General features: G+C 44.2%; 1 protein-coding gene across 2 annotated transcripts in view; it reads left to right on the top strand.

Moving 5' to 3' along the window:
• Positions 1-26,331, top strand: part of LOC115268734 (uncharacterized) — a 514,127-nt gene that overhangs the window by 133,490 nt on the left and 354,306 nt on the right. For both annotated transcript variants that reach the window (XM_062858638.1, XM_062858639.1), the window contains exon 2: positions 9,347-9,576. In XM_062858638.1, coding sequence (XP_062714622.1) covers positions 9,347-9,576 — 230 coding nt within the window. The remainder of the gene's footprint in view (positions 1-9,346; positions 9,577-26,331) is intronic.

Genomic DNA, 26,331 nt, shown 5'->3' with positions numbered 1-26,331 from the left:
CCATCGACAAGAGGATCAAGAAAATTGCACTGCGGATAACCTGGACGGTGAAAGCGTGTACGAAGCGCCATAGAGAACGCGTTCATCGTCACCACCAGCGGTAGGCAACTTACTTACCGATCAGGCTAAGGCCGGGGTGGCCTCTGCTGTACATAGTAGCCGCCTCCACTCCACTCGGTCCATGGCTGTTTGTCTCCAGTACCGCACTCTGCGTAGGGTCCGCAGATCGTCCTCCACTTGGTTGACCCACCTAGCTCGCTGCGCTCCACGTCTTCTTGTACCGGTCGGATGACTCTCGAGAACCATTTTAGTCGGGTTGCTATCCGACATCCTAATGACGTAACCCGCCCACCGTAGCCTCCCGATTTTCGCGGTATGGACGATAGTTGGTTCTCTTAGCAGACGATGCAGCTCGTGGTTCATTCGCCTTCTCCAAGTCCCGTCTTCCATCTGCACTCCGCCGTAGATGGTACGCAACACCTTCCGTTCGAAAGCTCCAAGGGCGCGTTGGTCCTCTGCACGTAGGGTCCACGTTTCGTACCCATAGAGGACGATCGGTCTAATCAGCGTTTTGTAGATGGTTAACTTCGTGTTACGGCGAACTTTATTCGATCGTAGAGTTCTGCGGAGTCCAAAGTAAGCACGATTTCCTGCCACAATGCGCCTCTGAATTTCTCTGCTGGTGTCGTTATCGGCGGTCACCAGTGAGCCCAAGTACACGAATTCTTCAACCGCCTCGATTTCATCACCGTCGTTATAAATTCGGGGTGGCGGGCGCGGTGATTCCTCCCTGGAGCCCTTTGCCATCATGTACTTTGTCTTCGACACATTAATGACTAATCCGATTCGTCTGGCTTCACTCTTTAGTCGGATGTACGTTTCCGCCATCGTCTCAAATTTACAAGCTATAATATCAATATCATCAGCGAAACCAAGCAGCTGAACGGACTTCGTGAAAATCGTCCTACTCGTGTTTATCCCCGCTCTCCTTATTAGAGTAAGGTGGGGCAAAAATTCGACCCTAGTTGAAAATTCAATTTTTATCAAGAATTCGAAGCAGATATAAATAAATGAATACCGTGTGGTGATTCTACCATCCATTAGCTAAACTTTTGGTGAACTAAGTTACGCCAAATGTCTTTTCAATTTTGAGTTACAACACTTTTTGTATGTGTGTGTCTAATTCGAACTCTTGCCACACCACTGAGGCAAAAGTTCGAATCTAGTGTTTGTGGTATTTCGTTAACCGACGAACACTATTTCAACACTTTATTATTATTTGATGTTGGAACTGGAATATACTTTAAAGTTCGATCTGGATTTTACCCAAATCTGGGTTAAATTTACTTCACCAAAAATTATTAGTTTTCAGCCAAATGCAGATAAAACAAAATTTATTTTCAACTTTGATCGAATTTTCTCACTGATTCCATCATTTTTAGAGATAATATGTACATTTTGCAGAATTTTAGGATTTTAGATAAAGTTGCCGCATGACTCGAACTCTTGCCCCACAATTCGAACTTTTGCCCCACTATGTGTAAAATATGATTTCCAAATCTTTTTCGCAAAAAGTTATACATGCTAAAGCATCTTCAAAATATACCTAGTTACGCCCCAAAATAAAATATCGAATTCGATTCCATTACAATTCCATTCCATGCGTTGGAAGGACCATCGCATGTTACAATTTTTTGATCAAAAACCAACATTTTGTCATAACTTTTCGAAATATTGACCAATTTTCATAATTTTTGGAGTGAAAGACTCTTTTTCAAATAGGCTTCGAATAACCTTGACACCCGAAAGATATAATTTGAATTAAGCTCAAAAACTTCAAAAGAAACTCTTGCCCCACTCGAACTTTTGCCCCACTTTACTCTACACCCTCTAAAGCAATGTTGAACAGCAAGCACGAAAGACCATCACCTTGCCGTAACCCTCTGCGAGATTCGGAGGGACTCGAGAGTGTCCCTGATACTCGAACTACGCACATCACTCGATCCATCGTCGCCTTGATCAATCGTATCAGTTTATCCGGGAATCCGTATTCGTGCATGATCTGCCATAGCTGTTCTCGATCGAGTGTATCATACAACGATTTGAAATCGATGAACAAGTGATGTGTGGGCACGTTGTATTCGCGGCACTTCTGCAACACCTGGCGGATGGCGAACATCTGGTCCGTTGTAGCGCGTTCACCCATAAATCTAGCCTGATATTGCCCCACGAACTCTCTTGCAATCGGTGATAAGTAGACGGCGGCATAAAATTTGAGAGAGTATCTTGTAGACAGCGCTCAGTAGTGTAATCGCGTGGTAGTTCCCGCAATCCAACTTGTCGCCCTTTTTGTAGACGGGACACACGATACCTTCCATCCATTCCTCCGGTAATTATAATACTTCCTCCTTCCCTAATCTTGGTAATGATCCAGTGTAGTGCTCTCACCAGTGCTTCTCCACCGTATTTTAGAAGCTCGCTTGGTAGTTGATCTGCTCCAGCGGCTTTGTTGTTTTTCAACCGGCCAACCTCCTCCTCAATCTTTTGGAGGTCAGGGGTCGGAAGTCTTTCGTCCTGTGCACATACTCCTAGATCTGTAACCACGCCACCTTCGGTACTTGCAACTTCGCCATTGAGGTGCTCATCGTAATGCTGCCGCCAATTCTCGACCACCTCACGATCGCTCGTGAGAATATTCCCGTGATTATCTTGGCACATGTCGGCTCGTGGCACAAAGCCTCTGCGCGAGCGGTTCAGCTTCTCGTAGAACTTTCGTGTGTCCTTAGCGCGGTACAGCTCTTCCATCGCTTCGCGATCTCGTTCTTCCTGCTGGCGCTTCTTCATTCGGAAGACTGAGTTTTGTCTATAACGTGCCTCATTCGCTCTCGTACGGTGTTGCAGCATTCGCGCCCATACTGCATTCTTCTCATTTTTCAACTGTTCACCAGTCGTTTCTGTGATTCGGAGTCGCGAAGCCTAGTGCTGTAGCCGAGGTACTACTTATGGCGGATCGGATGTCCCTCCAGCCATCTTCAAGTGTAGCTACGTCAAGCTGCTCTTCCGTTGATAGGGCCACTGCTAGCTTCTGCGCGTAGTCTTGAGCCACTTCTACGTTAGGCAGCTGCTCGATGTTGAGCCATGACGTTCGACTTCGACGCGTGGGAATAACCGTCATCGGGTCTCCCTTCATGTGGGGAGTGGATGTTGATGATGCTGTAGTTGAAGAAACGGCCCTTAAATCTCAACATGTACATCCTTGTGTTGATCTACTGCCACCCGATCACACGTTGTCACATCTTTCCCAAAACTATAAATCCTGTTCCCAGTTCATTGGTGGTACGACAGCTTTGGTAGCCGCTCGATGTCCGCTTTTCCACACTTTCTGTTCAGTCTAACGCTACGATGTCAAAGTTGCGGGGATGTAGTTCGTCGTAGATTATCTTGTTACATTCTGCGAAACCTAGTGACTTGCAATTCCTTATTCCAAGTTTCCAATTGTAGTCCATATTTCGTCGCATGGGTCTTTGCCGATTGTATCGAGTCGTATTTTCTCCTATGTTATTCGCAATGGGGATTTTTACGGGTGGCTTATTGGGCCTACGCCAACACTCCTTTCTCGTTGGAGGGCCATCGTGCCAGTTCTGTTTAACATCCCAACCAACACTGGGACGACTTCACTGGTGTCGAACACGATTGTAATGCTCGTTTTTATCGCCGTGTTCATATATGACCCCTCTGGCTCCAAAGGGTAAAAGTGTGAGCTATGGGAGAGTTATATAAGGTGGTACATATAAGGTGTTCCAAGGGGGCAGCAAGGACGGATGTCCTGGGGCCTGACGCACCCCCCCGCTTGCGAGTCAGCCGCGTAGTTGCCGGCTAAGAATAGGACTACTAACCCCAATTCAAGGTGTCAAGCGACCCGTGCCGAGGAATGAGTGATCGAGGGGGTGAAAAAGATGCTCGATCTTTAACGGAGCCTGTGGGGTACCTGGGCACCCCCCACAGTAAGCTGTCCCTTACCGCGTTAATGCAGAGCTCTGGCGTGGTGGACATTCTTTCTCGTGCAGCTCGTGGGAATACATTATGAGCAAAAATTCTAAAAATATCAACATAGGTGGAAGTAGTGGTGCGATCAACCCCTTCGCAAGAAGCGGGTTGATGAGGTCTCCGACAAGGAGAAGTGAGGAGTCAGGTGCTGGAAGCTGCTTACGTAGCTCAAGCGTGGGAGCTCCTGTCCACTCCACGGCAAGCCAGCCGGCGGAGGTCATGGACGGAGCGTGGTTGCTGAGGGCCATCAGCCAAGAAGTAGGAAAAGGACAGCCCGCATTAGAGGTTGCTGAGCACCAGCTTGGCAAAATCATCGACTTTGCGACAACTAAGTCGAATATAAGCAAGGACCTGCAAACGGCCTTGCTTAGACTTAGAGTGTCTGTCGATGAGGCCAAGCAGGAGCACGCAGTCGCGTTGCTGGCTGCTGCAGCGGCGGAACCCGCAAAGGAGAAGGCGTCGAAGTTTACACAAACGGAGGCCTTCTCCTTTGCAGGTAGTTCGAAGAGTGTGGAAGCGAATGCTCATGACAAGCATTCGCAGAAGCGGGCGAGGCAGCCGTCAGGTGAGGAGCTATCTGGCGGCGCCCGCAAGGCCAGGCGTATAATAACCCCGAAAGCCGGTGGTAATGCCGAAAAGTCGGACCCCAGCCAGGGTTCCCGGAAAGCTGGGAAGGGTGGGCCTGAAAAGGCTGGCCCGTCCCGGAACGATGGGAGCAAGGGGTTGCGACCATTGGTGGGCCCTCAGCAGCCACAGAGCAGGGCGATCCAAGGAGAGGACCCTCCTTGGTCAAAGGTAGAGCGGAAGAGGAAGAAGAAGGTGAATCCGCAGGTAGAAGTGCAGGACGCCAAGCCAAGGCGTAGGAGGGCAGGAAAATGCCTGGACGAGGGAGTTTTCCCAGAAGCTTGGAAGAGGCAGAGCCTGGTACTATTGCCAAAGGCGGGGAAACCACCCGGAGACCCGTCGGCATATAGACCAATATGCTTGATTGACACGGCGGGGAAGGTGCTCGAAAAGATCATCCTCAATAGAATGTTGCGGTTCACCGAGGGCGAAAATGGTCTTTCGAGTAACCAGTACGGCTTCCGGAAGGGGAGGTCCACCGTAGACGCTATCTTGTCGGTTACAAAAACCGCCGAGAAAGCACTCGAGCCTAAGAGGAGGGGAATTCGCTTTTGCGCGGTAGTGACTCTGGATGCAAGGAATGCGTTTAATAGCGCCAGCTGGTCTGCTATTGCCGATGCGCTCTTGCGTCTGGGGATACCGGAGTACCTGTACAAGATTCTCGGAAGTAACTTTCAGAATCGTGTACTAGTCTACGACACGGAGGTGGGTCGGAAGTGCTTTCACATAACCTCAGGAGCCCCGCAAGGTTCCATCCTGGGTCCGGTGTTATGGAATGTCATGTACGACGAGGTGTTGAGGTTAGAGTATCCAGTGGGAGTGGTGATTGTCGGATTTGCCGACGACATTACGCTCGAAGTCTATGGTGAAACGATCGAGGAGGTAAGGTTGACTACCGACCACTCGATCAAGGTTGTGGAGGCGTGGATGCGGTCCAGGAAACTGGAGCTGGCTCACCACAAGACAGAGGTGACGGTTGTTAACAACCTGAAGTCGGAGCAGCAGACGGAGATCAGTGTAGGAGAGTGTACTATCCTGCCAAAGCGCTCCGTCAAACACTTGGGCGTGATGATCGACGATAAGCTTACCTTCGGTAGCCACGTCGATTATGCCTGTAAAAGAGCCTCCACAGCTATTGCGGCACTGTCCCGGATGATGTTCAATAGCTTCTGGCTAGTGTTGCTACGTCCATACTTAGGTATGGCGGCCCGGCGTGGGGCACCGCGCTAAGTACTAAATGCTACCGACGGAAGCTGGAAAGTACTTACAGGCTTATGTGCCTGAGGGTTGCGAGCGCATACTGTACCGTGTCACACGACGCTCTCTGCGTCATTACTGGTATGGTGCCTATCAGCATTCTTATCAGTGAGGACATGGAGTGCTTCGAAATGCGTGGCACAAGAGGCATACGCAGGACTGCCAGGATGGCCTCTATGGTCAAATGGCAGCGCGCGTGGGACAGTTCCACCAAAGGAAGGTGGACCCATAGGTTGATACCGAGGGTAGATAGTTGGATTAATAGCCGCCATGGGGAAGTTACATTCCACCTGACACAGGTCCTTACAGGTCATGGTTGCTTCCGACAGTATCTACACCGTTTCGGGCATGCGGATTCTCCCGAATGCCCAGTGTGCAATGGTTTAGAGGAAACGGCGGAACACGTTTTGTTCGTGTGCCCGCGTTTTCGCACAATGCGTGACCGCATGCTTGCCACATGCGGAGAGGACACCACTCCGGACAACTTGGTCCAGAGGATGTGTAGGGATGAGTTTGGCTGGAACGCCGTTTCAACGGCTATTACCCACATCGTCTGGGAGCTACAGAGGAGGTGGCGCGTGGACTCGAAGAATGGCTAGTCCAGATGCAGTACAAGTGGTGGTCCAGGGGTTCGGAGTCGGCTTCGTAGGTCATACCGGTGCCCTGCGGTCGAGATCGACCCTTACAGCGATTAAGTGGCCGCGGAGAGGAAGTCCCGGTAGCGGTGCTGTCGTGGCGTCGGTCTACTGGGTTGGATCCAAGCCCGCGGTTGGAAAGGGGTCCCCGGCAAGGGTCGGGGCAGGTGGAGACCCTGCCGTCAGCAACCTACGGATGCATTTGATAGGGCCTGAAGGGTAGTGATACCCTTCCTTTGCGGGCAGGTCAGATCGGGTTGCATGTGGGCATCAGTTCTTGACGTCCGCTCAGCAGTAGGGCGCGGGCGGGGTTGACTCTGCCCGCCTTCCGAGGACAAAGGGAGTGGCGAGGACCACTTGGGAAACTGGCTAAGCGCCAGCATGCTACCGTGATGGACTCTCCAAAGCGAGCCATCGATGTTCGTTGCTGCAGGCTACGCAGCTAACCTTGTGGGTGCGATGTGCACTAGCCCCTCTCTGAAGCAATACCTTCTTAGTGGTTCCGGAGAGACGTAGGGTTTGGCGACCATAGGAATGGTTCAGTGGGTACGAGGAGAGAGTAGTCCTGGATTTTACATTTGTTGTAGAAGACGACCTGTCACACCTACACTACCCTAACCTTCTGTTAGGGTGTCTGTTGAGCAGATTATCCCCCTATGGTTTAGAAGGAAAAAAAAGGGATTGAAAAGATTCAAGGAAGGTGTAAGAAGAGAAGGCCAGATAAGGGAGACCTTATGCGAACCTATGGAATGTTTAAGGAGATTCATGAGCGTTCAAAAGTATTCAAGGGGGTTTGAGGGGATGGAAAGAAAGTATCGCAAGGATTTTCATTGAGGCTTAGGAAGTAGCCAAGGAGATTGCAACTATTGCAGATTGAAGCAAGTTGAAGTTGCACTATAGTGTACGTATACGGACCACTTGTTTCGGGCATAGCAGTCCACCATATAGGGAACCCCAAATCAAGGTTTCATGTGACCCGTGCCCATGCCCAAGGATGAATGGCCAAGTGGGTTTAAACACGCTAGCTCGTTTACGAAACCTATGAGGTACCTGAGCCCGCTTCACAATAATTTGTCACTTGTCGAGTTAATGTAGGGCTCTGCCACGGTTGACCTGTTTTTTTGTCTGTATTAACGAGATTTTTAACCCTAGGCTAGTTCATCTCGGGACCCACGCTTTACTTCCCGAAGGAAGAACTCACATTTTGAGAGTTTGTCAGTAGTGGGGTTCGATCCCAGGTCCTCGGCGTGATAGTCACATGCTTTAACCATTGCACCAGGTCCGCTCTACACGGTTGACCTTCTTTCTTGGGAATTCAAAACCAGCAACATATGTAAGTCAAAGTTCATCATCTGGTGTATGAAGTAGTGAGGTTATCCTCTTCGCAAGAAGCGGGTTGCCTAGGTCTCCGCTGTCGGTAGTATTGCTAAGAGCGGTACTGTAATGAACCCAATTGAAATCTCAACTGGCACGCCGGGAGAGAAAAAATGGATGGTGCGTGGTTGGCGAAGGGTGCCAATACATATCACAGAAACGGAAGTGATTACTTTGCGTCCTCGAAGAACAATATCTACAAGGGTTTGCTGAAACTTCGGAAGTCGATGCAAGTCCATGATAAGCTGCAGCAGCAGAGCCATGAAGCTGAAGGTTCCGAAGTCTACCCAGACTGAGGCTTTCGCATTTCGACAAAAAACGCCAGTAACATAAGTAATTGCAAATCAAGTGTTCCAGTTTATGTAAGTCCTAGTGTGAGTCTATGTCATACTGATCAACTTTGCCAAAAACACCAACTTTCAAAGTTATCTGGATTCATCTGCAAGTTATTGGCGTAACCAACAACTTTCCCGAAGACAAATTATCAGGGTCTTGAGCTGTCGTATACCGTAACGTTTGCTCGACAACCTGATAGGGTTTCAGTAGTGCAATTTAGCATCAAACTGTTGGTGGTGCCTTAAGTGGCCAAGTTGCCAACTAATCTAATCAACCAAAGTTCTAAATGGTAGATCTTTTCAAGCTCCAAACGAAAAACGCATTGCGCTATGTCTTAAGGCTCAAGTAACCGTCATCGATTATTGGAAAATGAAAAGCAGTTTTTTTGCTGTAAATCAGAACAATGGCTATGAAAATATATTCACTGCATTCCATTACTCAAATGGAAAACAGTGAATACATTTTCATGGAAATAACTTTTGTTTTGAACGCAAAAACTGCTTCAAATGTTTGATGATGACGATGATTTCAATGACGAATTTTTCAATGTTAACACACCCGCACCCCCAAAAAGCCGAAATTCCATAAGCTCTTAGTCTCCTATTAAGCAGATTCCTATTGCGCCCCCCGACCAGTGATCTTATAAGAGTCTCGACTATACTAGGTATTAAGTTTAAGCTTTTGTAAAGCCTGATATTCTGATTGTTTGATGCAACAACAATCTCTCAAAACTTAAATCGAACACTTGCTCGGAAAAACACACATCAATCCAATAGTGACACCTGTTCGACGCGTAAACCTGTCAACATTTGCTGCCAACCAATTAATTATCCTCAATTCGTCAAATCGTCAATACAGCTCATCCCCCTCCCCTCTCACGGGACAAACGATAAAACAAGCACCGTATGTTTGCCTCATATCACCTAATGCACCATCACTTGTTCGGATATTGCCCGTCCCCAAAAACCTCCGAAACGCTGCTGGCTGACTGGTGCTTGCACTTGAATATTTAATTGAATTTGTTTCAATTCACACTAATTGTCCGTTCTGTCGTGTCATTTTCCCACACACAGGTATCCCACCATCCTCATCCGCCGCCGCCGCCGCCGTTGGATTACCATCCTCGTCATCATCAGCGACGTCGTCCTCGTCGTCAGCAGTAGGCGCAGCCAGTGGAAGTAGTAGCTCCGGGAGTTCGGCGGACAAGCCGTACTTCGACGACGTCAACTCGCGGAATGTAACGACGGTGCTGGAGGACACCGCCGTACTCAAGTGCCGCGTCAAACACAAAGGCGACCGAACGGTAAGTCTCATTGAGTTGGGTGGATTGAGGGGGACAACGGCAGGGTGGTTCAAAATTTTGATAAATGGGTAAATCTCGCTGAAACCAGACCGCCATTTACATCAAGTCTAGGATTTCAAAATGTTATGGCTTATTCGCTAGAATATGATAAAAAAGAATGAAAACCGCTTGGTTGGATTAAATTGACGGAACCCTCGCTTCCCAAGGGGCTGATAAGCTGACAGACGATTCTTCATCAAATTGTACCTAATTTATCGCGTGATGTCTCGAAAATTATTGTTGTAAAATGTACAAAACTTCACGTTCCTAAGAAAGGAATTTGAAATTGAAATCCAAAATGGGATTTGGACGCCATTTTAAATTTTATCATTTCATCGCAACCACCAGTTTCAATTTGAACTCACCACTAGAAAGCTGAATGTCTTAGTCAGAAAATTTATATATTTAGGTGAGCATTGACCGCAACAATAAGATATTGATGAAAGTGTGAGGCTGCCTCCCATGTATATTTAGGACTCTTGGTCCACCCTACCAAAACAGTTTGTGCTTCATTTGAACAAGGGATTAGCGTGGGTGGTGGCAGTGCAGTGGGAGGAAAAATGGGGACTCCCGACGATGATGAGTCATGATGATGATGGTGATGGGGCAATCTAGGGGAAGGTAAATTGGCGCTTTTGATGGAGGCCGTTTGTTCGCGCGCGCCAGAGAGACACAATTCTCGACAGCTAAGTAAATTTGTTAACTTTACGGGGAATGAGATAATTACATCTGTCAAAGTGGCCGCAAAGGAAGGGGTTACAACATACAACGACCGGGCTTATCGGGCGGAAATGGTGACCATATTTGACTAACCTTTTGTCTGTCTTTTGGGGGGTCAATGTGATGGTGAAGGGTTGAATGAATCATTGTGATGGCGTGTTGCGTAAACATGATAGCTGATGTTTTATGAAGTAAATATTTTGTAATCGTCATTTGGGTTATACGATTTATCTTATGTATAATCTTGTGATAATTTTACTCACAACAGTATTTGCGTAATTGCATATACGGCAGTCTGTTGGTAGGTTTGTAGTCAATAATCAACTATTGTGCATAATTTATAAAATATTGTTAAAAGTAGGAAAAGTTAACAATTAATTTACAAAACCTAAAAAGAAATTCTTTCTTTGAAGACAGACAACAGGTTTAGTATTTATTTGATGAACTTGGATGCCAAGTCTTTGTCGGTAACTTCTTTTTAGTCCCCGAAATTTACTGTTCAGAACTCTATTTACCGAGTTAATGACAAACTCAATTAGTTTAATTTTCTTTCGTAAAGAAGAGAACATTCAACTGAATTACAACTGAATTCAATTTTCCTTGAAATGCTGTGAGGCACAATTTTATTGTAAACCATTCAAATGCATGTAATAGGACAGATCGGTGAAGTACTAGATTTGTAGTAATGAGCTGAATTTTTGTATGGTGAGAAGGTCAATTATTCGTTTCTGCAATGAAATGGTGCAAAAAGCGTGGGTATTATTATTCCTGGCCTAATTTGATGCTGCTTGAGCAAAACTTTGGGTAACTGTGTTGTTGTTTTCTCCATTTCCTGCAACATAAACAACATAGTTATCCAAAGTTTTGCTCAAACAGTATCAAATTAGGCAAGGAATCATAATACCCACGCTTTTTGCTGTTGTATACCATGAGATAGAGTTTGCTGCTATAGTTTTTATTTTGTTTCAGTACGTTTTGCATAAAACCCACGTGACATTCTTTTCATGAATTATAGCAGTTTATATCACCTACCTTACCTTATCTGACTACAGCCCAACAAACAAAACCGATGGTCTCCTTTCCTGTGGATTTGGAAAGGTTACCCTTATCTTTCACTCCTCGGTAACTGTTCGGTGTACCAGATCCTGACTTCTCATTGACGCAGACAGATGACCAACTTTCCAGTGCTGATCAGGTGTTCATCGAAGTACTGCTTCCACCTTTCAATTACTTCACGTTCGTCCGTCAAAAGACTCCCGTTCTTATAATTGCAGGTTCGCTACACGAAATCATTACGGGATACGTTGAGCTTTGTGGTTGAACTTCCGTGATTTTTGAAACTGCTTAAGGTCTTAAGGTGTAACGATAAAAGTGTATGTGATTATTATCAGCCCAGCAAAATAGCTGCAGCTGCAAACAAGCAGTAACTCTTTCATTGTTATCACATATCAAATCGCATTCTCTCAACATAAACGACTGTAGCTTATGTGAGTTGTTATGTACACTTTAACGAGTTCATTTTAACACTTATGCGATCTCATTTCGTACACCAATGCGAATTTAGCCTTGGCGAGAGCCAAGGTTGGGAAGCGATGTTCAAGGGGAAATTAGAAAACGGAGAAACGTAGGGCAGTAAACAAAGTACCGTTTGAATCCGCAAGACTGAGTAGCCGAAAACTTCGAGTCGCAGAATCTACCAGTCGGAAACTACATTAAAAAACAGTACACCCGATTATTTTTTTTGCACGGGTCTGGTTTTCGCTATAACTCAGTCAATGTTTAAACGATTTTATGAAATTTTGTACACATGTAGGCACGGTTAGTACCATGAGTGTACCAAATTTCATGAAAATCGGTTAAAAATGACTGAGATATTGCAAAAACCGGACCCGTGCAAAAAAAAGAATCGGGTGTAATCCAATGTAGCGACAATCCCGGAGGGCCAGTCGGAGGCTGATTAACAACGTACATACATGGACCCATTTAATAGTTGTAGTGAGTTGTTCTACCTTCTATTTATTGGGAGAAAGGCATAACTCTGGCGTTTAACTTGATGCTAGTTCTTCACGCTTCGCAGATTAGTGTGGTTCGCCTCTTATGGTAACGGTCACCCGTTATTTCAAAGTAAGATATAATTTTCAAAACCTTCAACTACTTTTTGTCTTGATTATTTATTTCTTCTAAAGCCCAGTTTCGTGTTCAACTGGAGTCACTCAAGAAATTTCTTGACCGATTTCTGTTAAAAACTTTCTGATGATGATGATGATGATGATTTGTTCTACCATCTATTGTAGCAAGGCAGCTGCCTATAGCACTGGAATAATCTGAAAAGCGATTTGATCAAGATTGTACAGTTGTTAGTGATCAGGCAATCTCCTGTATGAAGGGCCAAAAACGAATGTGCGGACCCACAAGCAGAAACACTTGCACGAAACCCGCGGCAGGGAAAAAGAATCTCCTTCCAGAAGAAAGTTTTCACAAATCTCGGCTATTCCACCGAGTTAGAAGGTACAGGATAAATATGATACTGGTTCTACGAATCTGCTGGAATGGGTTTATTGACACTTTTCGGTGCTATCATGTATATGGTGTGAGGGTGATAATTGAAGGAACAAGATACATCTCCAAAAATCACGTGCCTGGATATTACAAAATTGTTTGCTGTGCACAAGACCTGACACAGAGCCAGCAGTTTCAGACTCTCTCAAATAGTTGGGTTATTCGCGTCGCAAGTGAGTAGAGACACTGCTGATGAAGCTGAGCTAACAGCCATCTTCGTAAAAGCTAGCAACTCAGACCATTTGTTAGATGTCCGGAGTCCAAAAATGGCTACCAGAATAACCAAGATGGTGGTCTGAAATCCAAGATGGCAGCTCCAAATCAAAGATGGTACAAACTTTATGGAATTATCAGGGCGGTTCCCAGGAGGTTTACAGGATTTCAAGAGAGTTCAGAACAGCTTCAGGGAGGTTTCAAAGTATTTCAATGCGTGTTGCATGATATGTTCCAATAATTGGACTGCTGGACAGTAAAACAGCGAAAATATAGGCATAGGGCATAAGGCATAGGTTGTAAAAGAAACAAATGAGCGCCTTAAAGCTGAAATTAAGACCCACGAAAATTGACTTTAAAACAACAGAGGGACAAAGTTTGGAGGTTCCAGACACAACAGTGAAATGTCTGAACATTTAACGGAGATACCAAATTCTCACCAGTTCAAATAACTCAAAATTTGAGTCATCACTACATTCTCGGCTATGATTTCTGGCAGCCTTTCGGGATCTGTCCTACGGTACTTCATCATATCGATCCTCAAGAAATTCCCTCCGGAATTTCTTCAATAATTCATCCAAGAATTTCTTCTGGAATTTCTCAAGGGAGCTTTAGATGTTTTCTAGTGATTGTTTCTGTGCATTTTTTTTTTGGATTCTCTCAAAACTTTCTCAAGGGATTCCTTACCTTCATTTCAGGTATTTTTCTCGTTATTACTTTAGAGATTTTTTTAGGAATTTCTACACGTATTACAGGGTATAGACAAAATGATCGGGTCAGGCAAAATTTGAGCTGATATATCTCCGGATTCAATAAACCGAATGAAATGAAATTTTGATCATTTATGACTTATATAACGAATTCTGAAAGACGTTTGACTTTCATAACAAGAGATATGCATCCCATTACTTTTTCAATTTACTTTTCTTCAAAACACACTTATATATAAATCAATTAGAGGGAAATTATTTAAACTATAATTTGCATCCCGAATTTGATACGATTGATTGATTGATTTGTCTTTATTAGAGAGACTTTCAGCCCTTGGCTGGTTCGTCTCTTATTTGATACGATGTTAAAGTTTTTGATAATTTGGGGTTTATTAGAAAATTAATCTAATCGTTGTAATTTTCTTCCTTGTTAAGGATTTTAAGTTAAGTCAAAGGTTTTTCATAAGTTATTATATAAGTCATAAATGGTCAAAATTTCATTGCATTCGGTTGATTGAATCTGGAGATATAACAGTTGGCTATCGGAGAATTATACCTTTTTCAAGAATGTTCATAACTTCGTGAAGAATAGCTCGATCTTTTCCAAATTTGGACCACTGATACACAACTAGTCGATGAACTAACAGTGAAAATGTGAAAATATTTGAAGCACTTTTCGAAAAGTTACAGCTAGTAGAACATATTTTGAAAAGTGAAAATAAGGCCTGTCCCGACCATTTTGTCTATCCCCTGTACTTCAATAGATCCACCAGTGACTTCTTCAGAAATTTTTTTATCAACTTTTTTTTCAATAATTCCATCTGGAGTTTGCCCAACAATTGCTGCAAGAATTTTCTTCAGGATTTTCAAAATTCCAGCGTCTTCTCCAGGGATGAATCCATGAAATTTTCCCGGAATGCCTCTAAGGATTCCTATAGATTTTTTTTTATAAATTACTCCAGCGATTCCTTCGGGAATTTCTTTAGGGATCCCTTCAAGAATTCCTCTAAGGTAGTGCCGACCAGGATTCCTCCACAAATTCATCCTGGGTTTCTTCAGGAGTCTTTTCTGAGATTCTTTCTGAAATTTGCCCATAAATTCTTTCAGAAAAGCATCCCGGGATTCCTTTTGGGATTCTTCCTTGAAATTCTTCCGGTATATCTCCAGGAAATTCTGCTGACAACTTTGACCAAATATTGCTTTTAGAAACCCTCTTGGGACAAATTCGAAATTCCTCGTGGTAACCTTTCGGAAATAATACTCGAGATTTCATTGGGAATTCCACCAGGATTGCTTTGGAAATTGCGTACGGGATACCTTAAGAAATTCTTCCAGAGGTTACTCCAGGAATTGTTCCAGGGAATTCCCGTGTTAGACACAATAATACTCAGCATTTTTGAATTAGATTTAAATTCGAACCTCAGGCACCCACCACTATTACTTTGAAAGACGTCTCTACAAGACCAACAGAGTTCCACAACTGTGCAAGTGTTCGTCAAAATGAATATCTTCAAAATGATGATTACTCACCATCAGACTTCCATTGTCTGTGTTCAAGAATATTTATCCCTGTTGCCCAACTTGCTCCACAAACTAAACAGAACAAAGCCAACGCCGGTTCCAGTTAGTCATGAGCATAACCCAACTCATCTTCATCGTCCGCCGGCTTCCAATGCATTGTTGATGGCCGCCAAAGGGAGATTTACCAAGAGATAAAATTTTTATTGCAGTCCAACTCCACCTCGCACGCAATCCATCTTCCCGGGCTCTCAGCACCACCAGACTGACTGGTCCGATCGGAACCGCAACAAAACTACTCGACTCCGCAGTGTTTTGTATTATGCAGTTTTCTTCTTTAGGTTTTTTTTTGTTGCTTTTTCGCCAACCCATCACGGTCTGGTTCCATTATTTCGAACCATTCTCTTGGCTCGTTTGCACCGGTAGTGCCGGAGAAAATTTTCCCTTCCGGTTTCAGTTTCAATTTTTGCAGCAACTCTGATTCTGGTGGGGGTGAGTCGAGGACGAGTCATCGGAACCAACGACGGGTGAAGCTTGGACTCGATACACTGTGGGAGGTGAAACCGGCCAAAATTTTGAGGAACTTCATTTGTCGTTTATTTTGTTGATTTTTGACCACCTGATACACCCATAGTGCAGTAGTCAAATGAAGCGTTCCGTTGGAGTACCTACTATGCTGGTCGGTCGATCGTTCCACAGCATAGCCGAGCCAGACGGATAGCCATGGGCAACGGAAGTCATTCGGTACGCTCAGTTGCCTCGGTTGGACTATGCGGAAAATGATGAAACTTCTACCACCACGGTCCTAAAATTATACGGCGAAAGCAGTGAGTGGCAGTGGCAGCACCTTCAACCGCACACTACAGCTGCAGCCAGCCGACCCATCGAATCACAAAGGATTCCCAGGTTTTCGGGCGCTCTTGTCAGGACAGCTCTGGCTAGCCCCAACGTGACTGGCAGGTACATACAGGTACTAATTCTATTTGCCAGCGAATTACAGTGTTGCAAATTGGGGAAATCTAATTCCGACACGAAACTTTGTCACTTCATTGTGACACTAACTGCAGAGGATCTACCAACCAGGGACACAGTGAACGTCGTCGGTGGGTCCAAAGCCACAAGCTACAACTTCCTGGTTGTCATCCACCGAGGAGTAAGCGGGGTGGGTCCCAAGGCTGCTGCTGGTACGCAGTGAGGAAATTGATTTTTGCTTTCCACGTTTCGTGACGTTCGTTAGTGCGGGAGCCTCGCAACAGTAGGTAACTGCCAAGGTCACGCTAACCAAGAGGATTCGCGAGAAAATCCCGTTACATCGAACGTGCCGGCACTTTTTTTTCCGGTGTGTTGCCCCACACCGAAAGGTAATCAACCGTCGTCGGTTTTCGGTACTCGGTGCAAATATTTGTAGCCGGTGGTGGTAGCGAGATGATGATAGCACCAATAAACGGAACGGCAATGCGGATTCCCGGACAATTCGGTGCAAAATTGGATACATTTCTGCTGTACTGGCTGACACGCATTCCATCGCCATCGCACGGATATGAATTTATGAACCAAATATTTGCAAAAATCACTCCGATCGAATTCCAGCGGTGTTTCAATTCAAATAAATGGCCGAATTCATTGCACGCTTTCAGCGAGATAAAAAAAATTCAAATGAATTTACGAAGCGTTTTGCAGTCAATACTTTTGAAGAAGGTCACCATGTAGGTAATTGAGGATATACAGTAGGTATAGAGTATGGTGCATTTATTATGTGTTGCGTACGCCAATCAGTCATTTTAATACGTTGTATTTCAGGGAACGATTGAAAATTTTCTGGAGTCTGTTCTAGTTTTCACCCTATAGTGCCATAGCTAATAGTGAGATCAGCGAGATAAACACTTTCGGTTGTCTGGCGTTTGTGTTCACAATTTTTGAACCAATGCATTCTCCCAGCTTTTTGGATGAATATAACATGTTTGGAACACAGAGAAAGATACGTCACACTATTCTCGCACTCCATCCATAACCAATTTAACGGTGGATTCAAATATTTGGTAGTTGGGTGATTAGCCACTCGCGGTTCTCACATCGTTTTTGTTGCTGTTTAACGTTTGCTCACTATCGCCATCTAGTGGTTGCTCGGCCAAGCACAGCATGATAAGAATTGGGCGGATACGCTTTCGTGACGGTGTTTTCAAATGAAATATGTACCAAGAGTGACGTCTGTTTCTCTGTGTTTGAAATATCCATTGGACCAAAGTTTTTGAAATTTGTATTTTCAGTTTGAACTTCATATTCATCGCGACAATCCCTATGTTTGATTGCTTAAAAACAATTAACTATTATTATTAGCTCTATTAGGGAGATTTCCAGCCCGCGACTGGTTCATCTAAAAAAATGACAATCACGAAAATAACAATTAAAAAGCTTTTCAAGCAACTTGAAAACTACAAAATCTTCACAAAATCAGTATAAATCAAGAAGTTTTTCAAACAAATAGGGGAAATAACCTATTCTCGGCCGTTTTGTTCTCTTCGTCGGGGGATGGGGGGGAGGTTTGGTTTGAAACCTATTGAACTCAGAGTTGGCCTCAAATCCTTCCCCACATTATTTGGCCACCCAATACCCAATATCACCCTATCAGGAGTTTTTTTTTTTTTGAAAATTTCTTAGGCCACAGGTTCCCAAACTTTTTGGTTGGCGACCCCTCTGGTTACTAGGCTAACTTTTCGCGATCCAGCAGAGAAAAATGTAAACTTAAATACTAAACTAAATACCAAGAACTGTTTCATGGAACCGAAAAAAAACTGTTCATTTACTTTATTTTATTTACTTTATTTTTATTTTTAATTTTTCTGTAGTTTTGGTGGTCAATGGTGTAACGGTAACTTATTTTATTATACAAAGCTACGATTTGTAATCCATCATGTCCAGTAAGTCTACTGAAAGTTCATTAGACAGTATCAGATCTGCCGGGATATCCTAGGTAATCCAAACTGTTCTTGAGCTTAGATCCTTAAGTCTACGGGTGTAACGGTAACTTCTTTCATTATACGATTTGTAATCTATCATGTCCAGTAAGTCTTCTGAAAGTTTTAATAGACAATATCAGTTCAGTCGGGTTATTCTAGGTCATCCAAACTGTTCTACGGATGTAACGGTAACTTCTTTCATTAGAAGCTACGATTTGTAATCTATCATGTTCTGTAAGTCTTTTGAAAGTTATAGTGGTTTTTTTTTAACTAAGCTTTATAATAGTAAGGAAGCCCATAAAATCCCAAAAGTATGTAACAACGCCTATTGTTCCTCTAATCACTTTGGTAAGTACATTGGATTATGTAGCACTACTGCTTAACGTAGTGGAAAAAGCTATTATCACAAGTGTAGACCTGAAGCTATGGTCTCCGGAGTAGTGTTGTTGATCTGGAATATCTCAAAAATATCTTGAAATGATTCATGATATGCCAGAGGGATTACAGATGTTAGTTTAAAGTTCATTATGAGAATAACTACCGTTACTATCAAGAGTCAAACTTCAGGATAGTTTGGACGACCTTTAATGTCCAGTCACCGCGATTGATTATGAAACATTACTCAGTATGCCTGGTATAGCAGATGTAACGAGTGTACAGAGCCGACCCAAGTAACACACTTGTCACCGAAGAGTCACGGCGGCGCAGGTTTTGTTGCGCAAAAGTCACTGTGACTTACTTCTAACAAATAAACACTTACTTGCTAGAAGTAAGTCACAGTGACTTTTGCGCAACATAAACCTGCGCCGCCGTGATTCTTCGGTGACGAGTGTGTTGCTTGTGGAATGTACGGGGGGGGGGGTGGGTTTGGGTGGTCGTCCTCCGCATTTTAGGGGCCCCCACGAAAATCTTCTTTGGTTGCTACACACCTGAAATACTATTAAAAAAAACTCCGAAACAGTTTTTGCACATCGCTTTTGTACCTCCAAGGGGCCTCACATTCGGTCTGGCCCCAGGCCCCCACAATCCTTAATCCAGGCCTGCGAGTGTAGATCTAAAGTTCTGAACTCAAAGATAGTTTGGTTGACTTGGAACATTTTCATGGTGTTTCTAAATGACATTTGAGATTTCAAGAGCTTCATCTCAGCAGGTTATGCTGTGCTATTATTTATGGTGAAAACACATGAAGTTAATCTTGCAGATTTGAAGGATTTCACTGTAGAACAGTTTGGCCATACCTGATTTTCCCAAAGGTTTAAAATAAAAAAGTAGACTTCAGATTGGTCCAGTAACTATGGATAAATATGCAACGTTACTCAGTATTGTAGATATGGCTGTTGTTACGAGTGTAGACTTAAAGTCCTGAACCCCAAGGTAGTTTGGCCGACCTAAAATATACCTGTAGTACCTCAAAATGATATTTGAAATTTCAAGCGCTTCGCGGATCCCAGCAGATTATGTAATACTATTATTTATGGCGAAAGCTTGAGCTTGAGCTTGAGCTTGATTGCCCGCCCGTGGATGCTACTCCAGTATCGCCAGACCACCTACACTCACACAAGGACCAATGAGATAACTGCCGGGGACTAGCAGGCATCTTCAGTGTGTGAGCGTTGGTGATCTTCTATTTTTAGGCGACAATGGCGCCTGCCACGTCAGGTTGCTGGTCAATGTGGGGAAGAAGTAAGGAAGTGATGATTGCAATCGTTCGTATCCACATCTGGCCGAATATACCTCTGCGCCAGCACAAATTCATGCGGATGTTGGAGTGTTGGTGGGAATTGGTTGGCAGAAGGTTCACACATTGGTTTGTGGATACCAGGGGAAGGTGATAGAATTGTGTGTTTTTATTATTTTAAAGATGTGCGGCACAGTTCGCATGATTGCATAACTTGTAGGCGTTTTCTAATAGGATTGTGACACTGTGCTGTGAAAGTTTGGAAGGAAGGGAAACGGCTTTTTCAACCCGTTTGTGTTCTAGCGACGGCTATGAACATGTTTATATACATGAGTTGTATATGTAGAGAGCAGAGAGAAAGTATATAGAAAGATACAAAGTAGGAGGAAAGGAACGGGCCAGGGATTGAACCCAGGACCTTCTGCATATAAATCAGAAGCGGTAGCCACTAGACCACCAAGCCCGTCTCTTGAAAAAACCTGCCATAGATTTCTTCATTAATTCCTTCATGATTGCCTGAACAAATCCTCAAGGGGTTCTTTAAAAATCAATCCTTTTCATTTGGTACATCTTCCTGGATTGTTTCAGAAATTTATCCAGCGATTGCTTTAAAAAAATCTGAAAGTTATTCTTGTAGATTTGAAGGACTTCATTTAGAACAGTTTGGACAACCCAGAATGTCCCAAAAGTTTATAACACGGTAGTAGACTTCAGGTTAGTCCAGTAACCACAGTTGATTACGCAACGTTACTTAGTATAGCAGATATAGATACTGTTACGAGTGTAGACCTGGAATATCCCTATATAGTGTCTATAAATGGCATTGTAGATGTCAAGAGCTTCACGGAATCCAGTAGGTTATGCAATGCTTTTATTGGTTGCGAAAATACATAAAATTATGCTTGTAAATTTGAAGGACTTCACTATAAGACAGTCAAATATTTCGTTTTTTTTTTTCAATTTTCATGATGTTAAGGATGTTCTAGGTAATCAATGAAGTCATGACATTCAAGGTTTCAAGAGCTTGATCGATACTTACCTTACCTTACCTTACCGATCAGGCCGGGGTGGCCTCTGCTGTACATAGTAGCCGTCTCCATTCCACTCGGTCCATGGCTGTGTGTCTCCAGTTCCGCACTCTGCGAAAGGTCTGCAGATCGTTCTCCACTTGATCGACCCACCTAACTCGCTGCGCACCAGGTCTTCTTGTACCGGTCGGATGACTCTCGAGAACCATTTTAGTCGGGTTGCTATCCGACATCCTGATGACGTGACCCGCCCACCGTAGCCTCCCAATTTTCGCGGTATGGACGATATTTCTCTCAGCAGCTGATGCAGCTCGTGGGTCATACGCCTTCTCCAATTCCCGTCTTCCATCTGCACTCCGCCGTAGATGGTACGCAACACCTTCCGTTCGAAAACTCCAAGGGCGCGTTGGTCCTCTGTACGTAGGGTCCATGCTTCGTGCCCATAGAGGACAACCGGTCTAATCAGCGTTTTGTAGATGGTTAACTTCGTGTGACGGCGAACTTTGTTCGATCGTAGAGTTCTGCGGAGTCCAAAATAAGCTCGGTTTCCTGCCACAATGCGTCTTAGAATTTCTCCGCTGGTGTCGTTGTCGGCATTACCAGTGAACCCAAGCACACGAATTCTTCAACCACCTGGATTTCATCACCATCGATAGAAATTCGGGGTGGCGGGCGCGGTGATTCCTCCCTGGTGCCCATTACGATCACGAACATTGTCTTCGATACATTAATGACTAATCCGATTCGCCTGGCTCCACTCTTTAGTCGAATGTACGTTTCCGCCATCGTCTTAAATTGACGATGCGTAATATCAATATCATCAGCGAAATCAAGCAGCTGAACGGATTTCCTGAAAATCGTTTCACTCATGTTTGTTTATCCCGCTCTCCTAACCCTAGCCGTAACCCTCTGAGAGATTCGAAAGGATTCGAGTGTCCCTGATATTCGAACTACGCACATCACTCGATCCATCGTCGCCTTGATCAATCGTATCAGTTCATCCGGAAATCCGTATTCGTGCAAAATCTGCCATAGCTGTTTTTGATCGATTGCATCATACGCCGATTTGAAATCGATGAACAAATGATGGCACGTTATATTCGCGGCATTTTCGCAACACCTAGTAGATGGCGAACATCTGGCCCGTTGTAGCGGGTTCACCCATGAATCCAACCTGATATTGCCCCATGAAGTCTCAGCGATCAGTAGTGTGATCGCGCGATAGTTCCCGCAATCCAACTTGTCGCCCTTTTTGTAGAAACCTTCCATCCTTTCCTCCGGCAATACTTGCTTCTTCCAAATCTTGGTAATGACCCAGTGTAGTGCTCTCATGTTCGGTTGAAGGTATCGAAGTTAACCAACTCAAGCTACGACTATCAACACTATTTGAAAAGTCAGGTTCACGATACAGCCAGGAATTCTCACTCTTCTACGACCTATCACCTAACAACGGTTCTATGACAAAAGGTCGAAGGTCAAAAAGTCGAAGTTCATAAAGTCGACGGTCAAAAGGTCGAAAGGACAAAAGGTCAAAGGGTCAAAAGGGTCAAAAGGTCGCAAAAAAAATTAGGACAAAAGGTTGAAAATACAAGTGGTCAATAGTGTATTGATTTGATTTGATACTATCTCAGCCCAACAAATAGTCCTTGAATAAAAGTGAATATAAAAAATTCAACCAGTTATCAGCACCTGCAGTAATCACTACGCAGTAACACGCAAAGTGAGCGAAGAAAAACCGAAGCAGCAACTGTTCCTCATCGGTCGGTAAGCTTGTGAAGCAAATTGACTGGTGATCATGTATGCTCACTTGTTGCGGAGAGTGTAAGATGTGGAAACGATACAGCGGATTTATTTGTTGCTCAAAACTTGTAAAAATAATCATTTTGTTGGTATAAGAAAGTTGTTCGTTGCCATTAACCTGCAACCTACCGTGGCAGGCGCAATTGTCGGCTAAAAATAAAAGATCACCATCGCTCACACACTGAAGATGCCTGCTTAGTCTTCGGCAGATAGCTCATTGGTTCCTTGTGTTAGTGTAGCAGGTCTGGCGATACTTGAGTACATTCACGGGTGGTCAATCAAGCTCAAGCTCAAGCAATCAAATTGATGTCAGGGAACGTTAAAAATAACGTCATTTTTATGGAAAAGGGAGGTTCAACAACGACCCATAAAGTAATTTTAGAGGTACCCAACTAAACATAAAAATTGTGACACGCAGGATACCTGTCAAAATGGGAACAGAACAATACTAGACAGAACCTTTCAAACAGTTTATCTATCATACATAAACCAAATCTTTTGGCATAATTCCACGTTAGATTCTAAGGGACTTTATGCTAACCAGATACGAGATATCACACATTCAAATAAACTGAAATCTTCCCACCAAATCATCCATACCATCATTATAAAAAAATGGCTCCTAACGAACCCCACAAAAACACCATCATCAGTGCCATTTGCAGCAACTTTACGCTTTCCAAATTTTACGAATCAAAAGTTGGCACCTACAAAGTCCTCCACTCACCATTCACCCTCGGCCCCAAAGGAGATGCCAACTCCAGCGCATCATTCGTAATAATGGCTCACAATGCCTGCCGGCTGGACCCAGAGAACCACCCGGATCTAAAACAACTGCGGATCATATCGTTTGTGGAGGAACTTTTTTCCCTTTCAATTTGGGGATCATCAATCAAAGCATTAGAAAGTTTTGAGGCCGCACAAATGAACAGACAGCCTAGCTCCAGCCGGGTATCCATTGCGCTGTACTATATCGCCTTTCGAACGGCCCCGATTTAGGGTATCCATGTCGTGCACGGAGAATAGAATCGTTCTTAAAAAAAAAACACATTTCATCTGAAGTTACTCAGTGGTTTTCAAAATTTCCTAGATTTCAGCAATAAAAATTCGTATCATTAACACTCAGAAGCTTAAGGACAGACTTGTTAGAAGCCCAAAATGGCCGCCACAATGGCCGACTTTGGCACCTACTCACGATTTCGAAAGCACAAATCTTTCCCTAAACAACACCAGTGCACATGAGCTTCTTATTTTAAGCTTATTACAGGTGAGCAAGAACAGAATAATAAAATGCACTGTGGTTTGAAGCTTGCTTCTTTAGATTTCTGCGTCTGAAATTCTGATGTGCTGTTGAAGCGGGATTTCAAGACCTTTATCCTTAAACTAAGGTTTCAGCTTGCCAAACGCCAAATTTTCGGTTCAGTTTATTTTCCGTGTCGGCCCCGTAGGGCGTTTCACGAGCCGGTTGATTTGCACCAAGCCGGTGTTGAAGCCGTATCGTTTTCAATGCCAAAAAATTTGCCTAATTGACGAGCTTCGAGCTCGTTTGGGATGACGTCGAGCCCCACACAATGGACGTCAACGCATCGATTCCGATGAAAGCTCTCTGTTTCTCTCCCTCGGTTTGGAAAATGATGCATCCGATTTTTGATGGGGTGGGAATATTTGTATTCATCTCCATTTTGGTGTTTCGTGGAAGGTATTTATGTATGGATTTTGCTTAATTCTAGCTCAAAGTTCAAACATGCAATTTCTGATATGCATCTAGTATTTTGTATTCAGTTTCAATTGGCTTCATACTGAAAGAGGAACTCCTCTAAGTTTGAAATTTACGCTGCAAATTAAACATTTTGTCATATGCCCAGGAAAGCTGAGCGACGAAGCTAGCGAGTCGCATAAAGCCTAATCAATTTTAGATTTCCAATTTGCACCTCCTTGATGGTGTCTCGCAGAGATCAGTTTCGTTCAGAGAGTCCATCCCATCGGCATCCCATCAGCAGCTCCGTTGGAGATGGTTCCCAACAACGTCACTAACTCGATAATTATCCCCTGTACGGTAGTAAGCTAGCTAAGGACGTCAGCCTGTTGTAGTCGCAATACTACATACCAACCTGTCGTAAGCCATCCGACCGACAGGGTACAGCAAAACATGCAGCTTTCGATAGCGTCAACAATCTCATCGAGATGCTATTTTCCATGCTATAAAACCAAACACCGAGAGCAACCATCGCCATCACCATCGTCATCATCATCATCGAACTCATTGCCGCTGCTGTTACTGCCGAGGGGAAGCCGAAGGGAGCCATCCTCTTTGTTATACACATGTATGAAGGCGTAATCTTCTTTTAAGTACCTGATTTAGCGCCGTTTAGTACACCTGTGTGCTCCTCTGCAGTTGAATCGTTTCGCACCATGCCGCCAACGACGACGTTTGGTGTCATTTTGTTGCGCATTATTTTACCTAAGGAGAGGGCAGGGGTTCCAGATCGTCCAGAAGTAAAAATAACACATCTTACATTTCTTGATAGAATAAAAGTGTGAAATGAATTTTACCTTATCTTATTGCCGTAAACTGGGAACGAAATGATCACCCCAGACAACTAAAAAGTGGAACAATTTTTTACCAAGTATGACCCTCTATTACCCACTGAAGAACCTAACACCCTGTATTTCGGGATCTATAGAAGTCCCTTCTAAAGAAGACCTAACTTGGTATTTGGTGACCCTTACTGTGTATCGAGACTCTCTGGAACCATTCTTGGTTCCAGCTACTGCAAAGTTTAGCAGGTTCTGCATTGGAAGCCGTATGAAGTCATCTTCTGTTTGCAGTGTCTGTCCCATATGTAATGAATACGCTTTTTAAGCTCTACGGAAGACCACATTCTAATTAGTGTGCTTCTGAAGAAGGTTTGCTTATGCAAACCTGAGTATCTGTTTTCCTGGAAGAGTGGCCGACAAAATCACGCCCCCCCCCCCCCATGTTAGGGGCGGCTAGTCGACGTCCGAGTGCCAGGGAAGGACTCTTAGCCCAATTGCCCAATTTTATTGTTCTTCAGAAAGTGAGGAACTGATGCCCGACCCTGTGAGCCAGCCGTAAAAAAGAATTGCAAAGTACAATCAGCAACAGCATAATACGAACCGCGACCAACGTCAACGACCCCAGTAAAGAAACAGGACTTCCGATGGAAATGCAGATCTCTCAATTTCATCGGGAGCACCCGCATTCTCGCCGAACTATCGAGGGTCAGTGGGTTCGACATCGCAGCGCTGCAGGAGGAGCGTTGGGCAGGATCTTTGGTGCAAACCAATATTTTGATAGTACATACATACATACATTTAATAGTTCAACATCACATTTAAGACAAGACATAATCAACAATAGTACGTCACAATACTCGATTTGTGGCTGCCGCTCTCCATCCTCGGTCGCGCCCAATGCTCGCCAGGTCACGCTCCACCTGGTCCACCCATCGTGCTCTCTGCGCTCCACGCCTTCTTGTGCCAATCGGATCAGTTGCAAACATCAGCTTTGC

Source organism: Aedes albopictus, chromosome 3 (assembly GCF_035046485.1).
Source record: "Aedes albopictus strain Foshan chromosome 3, AalbF5, whole genome shotgun sequence".
Lineage (NCBI taxonomy): Eukaryota > Metazoa > Arthropoda > Insecta > Diptera > Culicidae > Aedes > Aedes albopictus.
This window is presented reverse-complemented; position numbering and strand designations above follow the sequence as displayed.